The sequence below is a fragment of the Lissotriton helveticus genome, chromosome 6 (genome assembly GCF_964261635.1).
Source record: "Lissotriton helveticus chromosome 6, aLisHel1.1, whole genome shotgun sequence".
NCBI classification, from domain to species: Eukaryota; Metazoa; Chordata; class Amphibia; order Caudata; family Salamandridae; genus Lissotriton; species Lissotriton helveticus.
Window position 1 is genome coordinate 1,910,090,842 of NC_136067.1, and position 13,261 is coordinate 1,910,104,102.

Here is a 13,261-nt window from a genome sequence, read left to right on the forward strand (position 1 = left end):
CAGGTTTCTCATTGTGAGTGGTTGCGCATGCTCGCGACCGCTCTCAATGAGAAACTACCTGTTCGCGTTGAGAAAGCTGCTGCTCGAGTAATAATCTACTCGAGCAGCAGAAAACTACAGCTCGCACTGTGCAAGATGCCGTTTTCAATGCTTGCACAGTGCCGGATGCTTGTCCGCATCTTGCACAGTGCGAACATGCTACTACGCAGCTCGCGTAGTGCTACGTGAAGCTCGCGTAGTGCGAAGTGCACTTCGCGTAGCTTCGCGTAGCGCTACTTCGCGAACTACGCCCACCCTTACTTTGAAGGTGATTTTACTAGAGTTTTTACCCGGAAAAATGAAAGTGGAACCCAATGGTGCCTGATATGGGGCTGGGGCCCAAGGTTAGCTGTGAGATAAGGTGCACTGGAGAGGAGTAGTGGATAATCAAACCGGTAAGGGGGTGCGTGGCAGAGACCAGGGTCAGGTCGAGGTAGTAATGAAGAGGGATTCTCCGTGAAGGCTCGCACAGAGGGAGCCTGAGAAGTGTCACTTGCCTGATACTCCCACCTCAGAAACCTCCTCTTCCCATCAAAGGAACATTACATGGAAAAAACATTTTTTGAGAGTGATCATATATAGAAAGAGGTTTGGAAAAGAGTGCGTCTTACTGGGCCTTGTAAGACTAAGAAGTGATAAAGGCGGGCTCTGAAGCAGGCCTGCCCAGACATATATGTGACAAATCGTGCCCGCAGTGGCCCACCCAAATGCACCCTTGGCCCACCCAAATAAAAATTCCTGGAGCCGGGCCTGGTTTTCAGTCAAGCATTTTTGCTTAATGAGATGTAAAAACTACCCTCAGAGTAGGGAGGTGTTTTTTCCTTTAGCAGTAGGGGAGGGCCCTGGCCCTTAATTAACTGCAAAGGTGTCTGCCCTATCACAAGTAAATGTCAAGTGTTTGCAGGGAAAGAATGGAATGGTGCACCCACAAAGGGACAGATAAACACATTTCAAGTCAATTTTTTAGAAAACGTCTACCTGTATTTAATTAAATTTCAAAATGTAAGATCCAAAAACCAAAACATCCAGCCAATGCATTTTGATCAAATTCAATTGAACTTCATCAGGGCTTTTTCTTATAACTTGTTGCATCAGTCAATAGTATCCATGTTTAGAGGGTTGGGTATGGTGTTGGATCATTCATTCCAATATGGCCTTCTGCATCCAATCTTGCAGGTTCTTAGGTTAAGTTGCAATAGCAATAGGGGTATCAGTATCCTCCATCCAATACCAGGAACCATATCGGGAATGCACCGTCCGCATCCGGCCTTCTGAATTAGAAGAAATGCGTTGGCTGGATGCTTTCATTTTTTGATCTAACGTTTTAAAATTCGTTTTTAATAAAGAGGAAGTTTTCTAAAAAATGTACGTGAAAGTTCTTTAATCTGTCTCTTTGTGGGTGCACCATTCAATTCTTTCAATTATTACTCTGCTCTGCAGCAATATCACACAACGGCTGATATTGGAATTGAAGTGCACCAAACTATACTAATTGTCACTGTGTGTTACGTGCGGTTGAGGGATCCGCCGTTGATATGTGTCTGACTTTCTTTTTGCTAAATGTCACGTGTTACCTGGAAAAGTCCAGCCTTTGTCCCCCTGGCCAGGCTGGTACCAAACTTAGGGCCTGATTCACAAAGGTACATTTACAAATACTATCTTCACTAGTGCGGAGTCTCCCACATAAAAAGAAAAGCAAGTGAGCACTCTTAAGTATATTATTCATAAAACCCTTTGTGAATAGCAAACCATTGTTTTCTTAGTGAATCAGGCCCTCAGTAAGAGAAAAGCCATCTCTGAATCATTTTGAGTGACCACAGAGGAGGTGACTGCTCATTACACAGGCCACATCTTTGGTTGGGCACACAAGCTCTGCACGAGGAGAGAACGGTTACCCTATATTAAATGTTTGGAATAAGGTGCACTGTGGTATGGTTTGCAGTAGGACAAAAAAGAAAGGTGGCAAAAACTGGGTAGGGTTGCTCCTGGGAACATTTACCCCATTGGTTAGGGAAAAGCAAGGATTCATCAAAACCCACTAGCTGGTGTCAGGCATAAATGTGGCACCATTAGACATCGTCCTCAGAACAGTTTCTGGACCTGTGGGAAACAATAAGAAGGATGTCATCTAGTGGTTGAGACTTGTGAGGAGACTGCCCTACTTGTACCCTGGACAAAGAAGTGGACTGCAAGGGTCAGTTAGCTGACCTCTTATGTGGCTATAGGGACACAACAAGTGCACAAAGGCCTTTTTTCCTTAAAGTGCCCCATAGATCAGAAGCAACTCAACCAGAACTGGATCTTATTGTTGCCTTCTGCCTGACACCCCAAGAGTCTCTACGTGCCACACTTGAGGTGCTGGGGACCTTAAAACTGTACTTTTGTGGTTGCTTGGGGCCTAGACAAAATTTTGGAAACTTTGAAAAACTTTTCAAGGCTTCAGCGGGACCGGCTTACAAAAGTATGCAACTGGCAGTTCCAGAGTGTTTGACTTGATTTCATCTTCGTCCCACCAAATGATCCCTACTCCTCTGTGAAAACTACTAAGTGCCATTCTGCATTTCTGGGATTTAGAACATTTTCAGCGCAAAATGTTCAAAGACCCAAAGCACTATTGGCACCAACATGTTTTAGGCATTTGGCCTTCATTCAATACCGGTGGCTACAGTTTCCGTGACAACCCGTTTGAGAGGATTTTTCTTTTCAAGTGAGAAAGTCCCATTCTGCATTGGTACTTAGAAGACATTTCAATGCTTTTCTTCAAAAAGTGACAAAGTCCCTTTTGATGTTGGTACTGAAACTTTGTCTAACTTTATGACTTTCAGACTTTCAATGGGACTAATACACTTATTTATCTGATCCTGGTCACATCTCAGTCAGCCTCAAATTGTCCCTAGATCTAGGTCTACCACAACCATTGACTACCTTTTGAGCTTTACAGCACTATCTTCACTTCAGTCTTTCAAAAATCATCACCTGGGTTCCTCTTATTGGATTTTTGTAATTTTACTTATGGAATTTAGAATTTTTTATGTGCAAAGACTCAACACTTGTAAAGCTTTGACTCGCAAACAATCTTAAACTTACACAAAAGTGTAAAGTTTACCTTCGTGAATCACGCGTTTTTTCTCTATTTTTCTTAATTGCAATCTGAATTTTACTGTGTTTTATCTTTGATATTGTAACTGTTTTGGTACTTCTAATGCTTTATAGTTTTTTTTTTAAGTTAAGCCTCTCTCCTCTTTACAATAACCACCAGGAGTTGAGCGTAGGTTTAAATAATTAAATCTTTGACACAACTTAAATGGTTAGCAACATTACTACTCGTGGCGTACTATTATCCACACAATTAATAATTCACTTTCTTACAGTACCTCTGGTGTATCTCATTATTCACTCATGAATTTATTCTCATAAAAGATGTTGTTCTGATTGGACAAGGATACTTATGCCATTAATATATACTCTTAAACACGCAATTTATATTGTTGTTTCTTTCATTTCAGAATCCATCACGTGTGGTTAGCCCTGTGATTGACATTATTAACTTGGATACATTTGCTTATATTGCAGCTTCATCAGACTTGAGGGGAGGTGAGTGTGGAGCAATGGAAGACAGGTGTCCATTAACATGTGTGTAGCTGGGAGTGCATCAAAAGTGTCAATGTGTTTCCATGCTTCATGAGTTGCTATGCTTTCAAAAACTGAAATGTTTAAATCCTATATCTAATGTATGGGAAACCCCCTATCTCTTGGCGAAAATTATTTGTCTCTATCTAAGTATCAAACAATAGGCGATACTATTTCTAGATTTCTGGTATTAAGATGTTAAGTATAAAACAATATCCCTTTAGATGTCCACAGGATCGCTGAATGACATTGAGCATAGCTTTGTCCGTGCACAGGAGAGGGTGAATGCATGGTCTGACCTACGTCTAGGCCCTGCATCAAATCCCCTCATGCCTGTTCCATCTCTTGCCAAACTAAGCAAAAGGCCATGCGTGTTGGACCACGGTCAGATCCTGCAGAAAACCCTTATACTGTCCACCTGGGGCAGCCAACCCCACCACGCACAGCCAAAACTTCTGCACAATGGCCGGGTTGGCTACCTGTGGAGGGTTACATGCTGGGTCTAAATGCCACCAGGCCGTGCATCCAATACCCCCCTGTGTACAGTCAAATTCTATGCCCAGTGACAGTGCTTGAGAATAGGATAAAAAATACCCAAAATTCACTGGAAAAAAAGCAAAGGTTAAAGTGACATTAATGTTAGGTATGATAAGAAGATCTTACTTTACATTTAAAAAAATGCCATCTTTCTGCTCCCTTGCCCACCCCCCTTTGGTTACGCAACCCCTGCACGGACACTCACATTTTCAATGTAATTTAAATACTGCAGTACCACTTAACAAGTGGCACTCCAAGCTACACGGGGACCATGCAAGTTTCACTTTTTAACAGTTGCACAGTATTGCAGTACTCCTGGGATACTAAATGAAAGGCCTTCAGACCTCATGGAAGGCTTTTTTATGGGCCCTAGGAGTACAATGGGACCAGTAGCACAAAGTTTTTATTTTTTATTTTGGACAGCCGGTTTTTCAGTATCGCTTTTCAGGATTTCTCTAAGAATTGACATTGGAAAATGCATTTTGGGACTCCCCCAGCTCTTTGTTCTCGGTTCTAACTTGACGGATCACCCCACAACCTTTCAGGATAGAGCTGAGGTGGATGAACTTTTTGTTTGAAAAGTCCTGTGAAGGTTTGTCAAATGGAGGCAAATTTATTAGTAGTATATATATATGCTCACAAATCCTTACATCCTCAGAGTCGCATTAGTACAGGATCGCTTTGTTTTGACATATGTATATATGTCAAATCAAAGCAGTCCTGTGCCAATGTGACCCTGAGGATGGAAGAGTTTGTGAGCTTTGTGTGAACTATGTATGACAGAATAAAACAATTATAAACTGCCTGATCATAGTACTGGTAACTTTAAAATAGTTTGAAGCAATGCTCGTTTAATAACTATAATTAAATACGAACTGTGTTTTTATTTAACAGTGATAGAAACTCAAAATTACTTTGAGGTCTAAAGTGATTAACACTACAAGTGCCAGCATTCCCACTTGGGTGTAAAAGGAAAAGCAATTAATAACATAATTTGTTATACCTTTTTTGAAGAAGGAATGTAAATGGAATTACCCAATAGTAATGCTTTCATTCTCAGATATATAAACACAAGAAATATAAAAAAAACTCAACATACAAAAAAGCTCAACATGTTGAAACTAGCCCGCTTCTAAATCTTGAAAAAACTCATTTTCGAAAGAGAGTTTTACACAAAGTATATCACAAATGACATTCTTACCAGACCTGTCTTACGAGGTCGAAAGCAGGAACGAGTACTGTATGCCTTTGTTGACCACAGTTGCCACTGGATAATTAACAGATTTTATAGCCAATCTTTAGAACATTTTAATTGCATTACTCTAGGAGTAAGTAGTGCTTATATGAGAGGGGCACACACCTGGCTCCCTTTTTCTCAAAGTGGTATTGGAGATGGGTTGTGTAAACTGAGTCTTTGATTCAGATCTACAAGGTTAGCTTTTCCACCTACAGGCGACACGAGTGACCTTAGTTCAATGCACTAATGCTTGAATGTGAACGACATGTTTTTGTAGCCCCACAGAACCCCACGCATTGCATATTTAAATAGAGTGAATGCTTGTGGGTTACTAACAATCCCTAAACAGGGATCCAGGGATATTATTATTCTCTTTAATCATACACACACAAGATGTGCTAAGGAAAAAGACACTTAAACTATAAAGCGTGTTTAATTCAACAGGTGCACCCTTGCTTAGCACATCTAAAATTACCAAATATAATGTGACTAAAACAGCACAAATGTACATTGGAAACAATGAAAATTAAATAAAAATTTCTAGCATGTTTAAAATGCCAAACCTAACACCTTAAGACCTACTTCTATGTGCTATACTCGGGAAGAATAGAAGATAGAATAACTCTGATCTAGATTTTCTTGGGGAGGATGAGTGCACTGCATCCGTTAAATACAGCAAAACACTTTAATTATCAGGAGTGAAGAAGTCATGTTCTCCACAAAAGGCAAACACACACTCACTCAGCATCAGCACTAGCTCCTCCCAGGCTCACACTTGATACCAGCTTTCAGTTGAAAGTGTAATATGGCGGCAGTATCTCTGACAGGCAGGATCACCTTCTGGTCTGGCAGTATCTTGCTTGCGATAATCTGGGGTGAAGGACCTGACCTCTCCTGACAGGTAGTCAAGTAGCAGTCCATTTATAAAGTTTCTTTTCTAAGATGGAATTCCCAACATCACTGTAGAAATGAGCGTCAAGTTGCTGATCTAAGACACATTCCTTTAAACACTTAAGGTAAAAATATGACAATTCAGGCTACTCTGTTTTGGCTATTCTTTTTTTTCGACCTTGTAATTGAGATGCCAAGGCACTTGTTTCAGAATGATGTTGCATTAGGTGTTTTTTATGTCTATATCTAAATTACTTAATACTTTAACGGTTATTGGAAATATAAGGACAGATGACATCTGTGTCAAAGGCACACATGTTGGTGACTCTGCAAAAACCCACAAAATGGAGCCACTGTCTACTTAAAATGGAGACTGGCCTTGTGTCTTTATGTCAGATGGAAGAAGAGCTATATCATGAAATGTTCAAGGCTGTGAAATTAGGACCATTTTCTGAAGTTGTTTCCTTCTTAGCCACCATTAGTGGGGTTTTATTCTCAAGATTTTGTGAAATTTTACTGGACGTTTTTTTTGTTACTGTATTTTTCAGTAGCTGTGATGCATTTATTTCAGCTGCTGGGAATTGGCATTGATGTCAGTGTTAACCTATCGATTAGCTGAGATTTGCTGTGCACGCAGCTGTGTTGAGACCTGTGTTCAATTTTATCTTCTGGTATGAAGTAGTGCTGTAAATAATGTGAAGCATTTCTGTCTGAACGTCATGAGGTTATCATGTCATGCCTTAAATCATGTTCAAATTAAGGTAGCCAGCATGCCTCATTTCCACAACGCTGTGGCAATTTGTTTCTGTTCTTTGCACAGTTTTACTGTAATGTTTTGTACTTGGGGTTGCAGTCATGCATGACAGTGGGTAGTTGCAGGTCACATGTCTTTATTTGTGTATCAATGCTTAGTGATGGGGTAGGGGGTAGGGTGAAGAAATACAATCAAAACTAAGTACATAATTAAAAATACACTTACCTGCCGCTACAACGGCCGCCGCTTCACTCCTCTCTCCCAATCTTCGACTCCAGCTTCACACTGTTCAGGCTCCCAGTTGTCAATCCCAGTGCTTCTCTCATGCTGGGATTGCTATTCCTAACATGAAAGAAGCACTAGAATTGGTCAGTGCGGATTCGTTTGCCGCTCAGACAGTGCCTGGGAGCCTGTGGTGTTTCTCCAACCCGACTGTGCAACGCAGCCCATTTAGAGAAACCTCAATGCGCATCTCTGATTGCCCAGCCTTGAACGGCTGGACAAACAGACATGCACACTTAAATGAGCCAACCACTCCTACTCCTTCCTGTCAAACAGGATTGGCTGGCCCCACCCCACTGAAGATTGCCGTCATCAGCTGTTAGGCAAAAATAAAATAATAATAAAATGCTTTTATTATCATTTTATTTTTCCTCTTTTAGCTGCGGGGTGGCGCTGCTCCACCATTTGGAGGAGCCGCATCCGGTCATCAAATGTATTCTGTTGCGCAGTGTTAGAAATGGGATTTCTGGTGTGCTAAGGCTTGCGCCAAAGCCAGGCAGAAACCACCACTCTAGTCAGGGCAAGGGAGTCACACACCAAGATAACCCCTGCTCACCACCTTGGTAGCTTGGCACGAGCAGTCAGGCCTATCTCGGAGGCAATGTGTGAAGCATTTGCGCAACACACACACACAGCAGCAACACACTAGGTACACCACAAAAAGGAACTCCACAGAAGGTTATATATAAAAATAGCCTTTGTATTACCATAAACACATTAGATCATAATCACACAGATACACGGTGCCAATTGGCACTGGGCAATATTTACAGGGGATTATATACATGGGAGAAATAGCACTTAGTACATAGGCTAATTGTAGCACAAAATCATACTTGTAGAACACAACCAGTAACCACTGGTAAAAGGTAATGACACCCTGCGCAATCCTAATCACCTTAGGCCTAGATCACGCAGGGACACATAAACTGGCTAGCATAACTATGCTAGGCAAAACAACCTTCTAGTCATGAGCACATCTAGAAGTATCACATTTGCGCCAAAGATACATAAGGCATCAACAGGTACCCCTAGCAGGGGCACAACACATGAAACTGCCCCTAGGCCAACTTGGCCTCTCAGTGGCTGAAACGCCCGGTGTCCAAAATGTTAGGGCAGGCAGCCAAAGAAGATGCACAAGGCCTAAACGTAGCAGCTGCCCACTAAGTGCTGGGCAGCTGGGGATAGGAATGTGGCCTGGGTCTCAGTAGCCCGTGAATAAATTGCGCCACGTTGGAGCCCTCTGGCTCGAGAAACAAGATGCCCCCCTGGAGCCTTGTGGGCTCGAGAGAAATACTGGGTCCTCAGGAGCCTTGTGGCTCTAAACAACTATGTCCCCAGGAGGCTCCTGTGGGCTCTGAACAACAATGGGGCCCAAGGACACGTGGGAGCCTCGTGGGCTCAGCTCTATAGCCCAATTCCGTTGGAGTCCCCCCTCTGGGGACTCGGAAACAAACTATGCCCCCAGAGTCCTTGTGGGCTCTAACCAAGATGTCCCCTTCATTGGAGTCCCGCTCGGGGGACTTGAAGTGGCCAAATGCCCCCTGGACGTTGGTGGAGACTTGGGACTCAGAAAGACAATGGCCGCCTCTCTATGCAGGACTAGCTCGTCTGGACTTACCGGGCGGTATTTTGCTGGCAGGGGACTTCGCAGCAGGGCTCTACTCTCTGCACACGCGGTGGGGGCAGGCACCGGCAATGTGCCTCGCGCCCCCTCCGCATCTAGGCAGCACTCTTCTTTCCCGCTCCGCAGGCAGGATTGCGAAGGTGGGGTGGGCCCCCGCTGGACCGCAACGCTCCTGTTGGCGGCCACAACCGGTTCTTCTCTCGGAAGTAGGACGTCCTGGGAGGTGGGGTAGGCTCCCGTCCTCCTTCTCCGTGACTTCCTCCTTGTCACGCGGCCCCGTCCACCACCAGGCAGGGCCGCCTAGCTTCCGGGCCATGACGGCAGCGGCCCGGAAACAATTTTCAACACTCCCGGGCTGCTGCGGTGACGCAGGGCAAAACAAGGGGTAGGCTCCCTCTTCATTTGGCGATACCCAGCGGGGTGGGCACCCGCTCAGACAAATATCAAAGCGGCAAGGTCCCTGGCGGGATGGGCACCCGTCAGAGGCTAAGAAAAAGTATAACCATGTGGGCACGGCAGATGTGCGAGGTGGGCACTCGCAGAGTTCCTCTATCTGGACACGGCAATGAGCGGGGTGGGCACCCACGTCTATAATCAAGGTCTTGGGGGGGGGGGATCCACATGCCGGGGAATCCCTCGTAGATTAATCACAGCTCTGTGCTGCTGGGGGATCCAGAAGCTCTGTCCCTCTCAGGATGCAACAAAGCGCTCCCAGGCGCTACCAAAAACAAATTCACAAGTCCAGGGTCCTTAGGAAGAGAGGGGGGGCAAAGGCTGGGCCCAGGGCCAGCTCACAGGGCCCTCCAGGCAGGGAGGCAGTCCACAGTGGCGTTCCACCTGGCGCCCAGCAGCAGCAGCAGGCCCCCCCAAGGTAGGATCAGGAAGAACATTTTGTATGGGGTCACAGCCCCTTCTTATACTAAGAAATCCTTTGTCCTTAGGTGCTGGGTGGGGGGAAAACCAGTCTTAGGTGGTTTTGGAGCACTCTCTTATGCTCAGCCCCTCTCACCATTCACTAGTCAGGCTAGGGTCATCAGTCGCACCACAGGGGGCGGAGCCAGCATTGTGTGGGGAAAGCCCAGCCCAATTCAGGTCCCAGGTGCACCCCTCCCTCACATCACTCATGCAGATCTCCCATTCACCACCGGGGCAGACCCGTCCTGACTCCTGGAGCCAGGCTCACCAGCCAGCTCCAGCCAATCACAAGCCAGATAGCCAATTCACATAATTTACACAAACATGCCAACTTCTAGAAGTGGCACTTCCACACTAGTCACATTCACGCCGCACACATAATCGCGCAGTATTTAATGGCACGAGTCTGCACATACCAGACTCGAGCCCGCACTCCCCACACATCAGGAACTAACATGAATACATACATTCCCCATGCTTTCCAATTGGAGGGCAGGCCAATCTCACCACACACACGCACTTTACCCTGAGACACAGTGGTAAAGTGCGCAGAAACCAAAAATCCCTAACACCAGGTCACAATTAAAAAGCAAAAAGTTTAGGGATGAACCTGCCAGAAGGGCCAAGTCCAACAAGCAGTTTCCTTAATTCAGTGAGCTACTGAGGCAGTATCATGCTACATTTCCACATTTGGGTGGTTAAATGTGTTTAATAGGTTCTACTGCATGGGGTCACCCACCAAATACCACTTTTGGTAGCTTTGGTTTGTAGTTGTGTTTTGGTGTTTTCAGTTGTATCCAGAGTCTACCATTTGTTGCCTTGGAAGGGTAACTTCTGGTCTGCAAAATTTGCTCTTCTCTGCCTGTTAGTTTGGTAATTTATCCTATGAAGGGATAGGGACATGTTGTCTTATTATTACATGAAAATTAGTTTGTAGTGGGCATCACCCAGACCCATAATTATTTTTGGGGTAGATTAGTTTCTTGTTTTCTTTGTAGTTTTGGGCCTTTTGGTGCATTCTTTGTAGGCGTTTGTGGTGTTATATTTGTTCCTGTGTTTATTAGGTGTTGTTTTGCAAGTTCACTCTCCCTACTATGCACCTATATGAGTTTGCTTCTGAATTGATATTTTTCTGTAGTAGGTTATATAAGAAATTGGAATATTATTTGGGGAATACAACTGCCCATCTCAAGGAATGCTCACATCTCTTGTTAGGGTGACCCCACAAAGTCACTAAATTATCATGAGCTCAACTCCCTGGTAGCTATGGCACAGAGCAGACAGGAGAACCTTAGAGAAATGTGTAAAGTACTTATTCAGTGCCAAAACAGTAATAAAGTCAAACCACCAAATAATAAAAATTACAATCAATTAGAGAAAATGGAGAAACATTAGATATAAAAATTACACCAAAATGACGAAAATCCAATTGGGGAATCAGATATATGAACTGCTACAGTTTTAAAGTGAAAGAGCACTTAAAAGCATACAGCATCAATGATAGTCAATCGTTGTGGTAGTGTTGGACCAAGGTGCGATTTGAGGCTGGCCGCAATGAAGCCCTGGTTGATTGGTCCTGCAGCAAATCATGGAAGGACAAATTCATAAAAAACTCCTAAGCTATAATTAAAAAAAGGGACATTGTAATTTTTTGAGTTGAGGATCCTTTCCACATGGGTTGATGCTGAAACTGTAGTCACTGCCAATGAACTGTAGGTTGGGTATTGGAAGCAGATTGGTTCTGCTAACTCTCTGGGAGGTTTTGAGTTTTCTGATTGAAAGATCGTAAGAGTCTCAGTGCAGGAAGATACTTTGTTAATTTTCTGGTAGTAAAGAGCTCTCTTCCCTGGGCAAAGCTAAATTGCAATCCAATAATGTGAAACCGCCTGGCAAACATATATGTGGTGGGTACCGCTGAGGCTTTCGAGCTCTGGAGCAAAAGTGTTTCAGAGTTTCCAAACTTTTTCTAGTGCCCAAATAATCACAGGAGTATACTTTAAGGCCCCCAGGACCTCAGGTGAAGACACATAGAGATTCTCAGGGTATCAGGCAGAGGCCAACAGAAAATTCCATCCCAAGTCCAGTTGCCATCAATCAGCTGGGCACTTTGGAAAAAAAGGTTTTTGAGGCCTGTTGTATTGCTGGAGCTAGAGAGGAGGTCAGTCAGCGGACCTCTGAAGTCCACTTCTTTGTCTTGGGTTTCAGGGGGAGCAAGGCCAGTCCTTTTGGCTCCTCTCAGGTTACAGACAGCAGGCCCAGTCCTCTTCTCTTCTTCCACAGGTCCATAAAGTGTTCTTATTGAGTGCCTTGGACTGCCACATTGATGCCTGGTACTAGCTAATGTATTGAGGATGACTCCTGGATACTCTCCAACCAATGAAGTAAAAGTTTCCAGGGGCAACCCTACCCTTGTTTTCATTAGTTCCTGTCTGCATTAGTCTAAACATGCCTAAAATGCCATATGTCAGGGAATTTTCAAGATGGCGAAAGTCTTCTGCCACACTAAACTTGGGCTCTGACTGTTGTGGGTGTGTAGGGGAGTGCAATATGGTAATCACCAGTGTCCTCGCATAGCTAACATTACAATTCAGTTTGAAGCAGGCACTGCACCCACAACAAACTAGAAAACAGACGTATGGTAGGACAAAGGCAGGGTGCTACAGCACCCAAACAGAGGATACCCAAGAATTGTCCCGCCATCCTGTTTTCTCACTTCCAAGTGTGTCAAAGTGTTAGATGTGGCTCAAACAGACCTGTCAGGCAGGATTTGCCCTGGTGGTATCAACAGGATGCTCAGAGCCCCTACCTTGACGATTCTGCAGATTGTGTAGCTCCTGGAATGAATGTCACAGCTCATTCACACCTTATTTGACGCTGAGCTTATGCTGGGAGTTTGCAGAGGCTCATGCTAATTAGCCGTCAGAAAGTTCAGGTAAGTAAAGGGTAACTTTCTAAAAGTTAGTTTTCCTTAATATTCAATAAACATCTGACTTTTATATATTGAGGAATTTTTAATAACTATTATAAATAGTTGTTTCATTATTTTATGAATCATCTCTTTCCTGAGCTACCAATTTTAGTGTTTTAATCTACACCCTAGTTTTCTACAGAGGACTGCCACCATGAAATTAGTTTGTGGGCCTTGTCAATTAGACTCATAGTGATATTAACTTTCTATCTGTCCTACTTTTATATGCAATACCAAATAAAAACAAACAACATTAAAAATAAATACAAAATAATGTAAATTCAGTTTCACCAACAGCAGGGAAAGTGTTGGACTTCAGAGTGGTTACATTTACTAAAGCCTTTCCTGTCAAAGCAACATTATTGAAAATGTTGGACTATG

The 13,261-nt window shown here is 43.8% G+C and overlaps 1 protein-coding gene across 3 annotated transcripts in view; it reads left to right on the forward strand.

Annotated features, from left to right (window-relative positions):
* The window catches only part of GALNT14 (polypeptide N-acetylgalactosaminyltransferase 14), a 1,160,089-nt gene that overhangs the window by 912,312 nt on the left and 234,516 nt on the right, over positions 1-13,261 (forward strand). For all 3 annotated transcript variants that reach the window (XM_078649861.1, XM_078649859.1, XM_078649860.1), the window contains exon 7: positions 3,546-3,633. In XM_078649861.1, the coding sequence (XP_078505987.1) occupies positions 3,546-3,633 (88 nt within the window). The remainder of the gene's footprint in view (positions 1-3,545; positions 3,634-13,261) is intronic.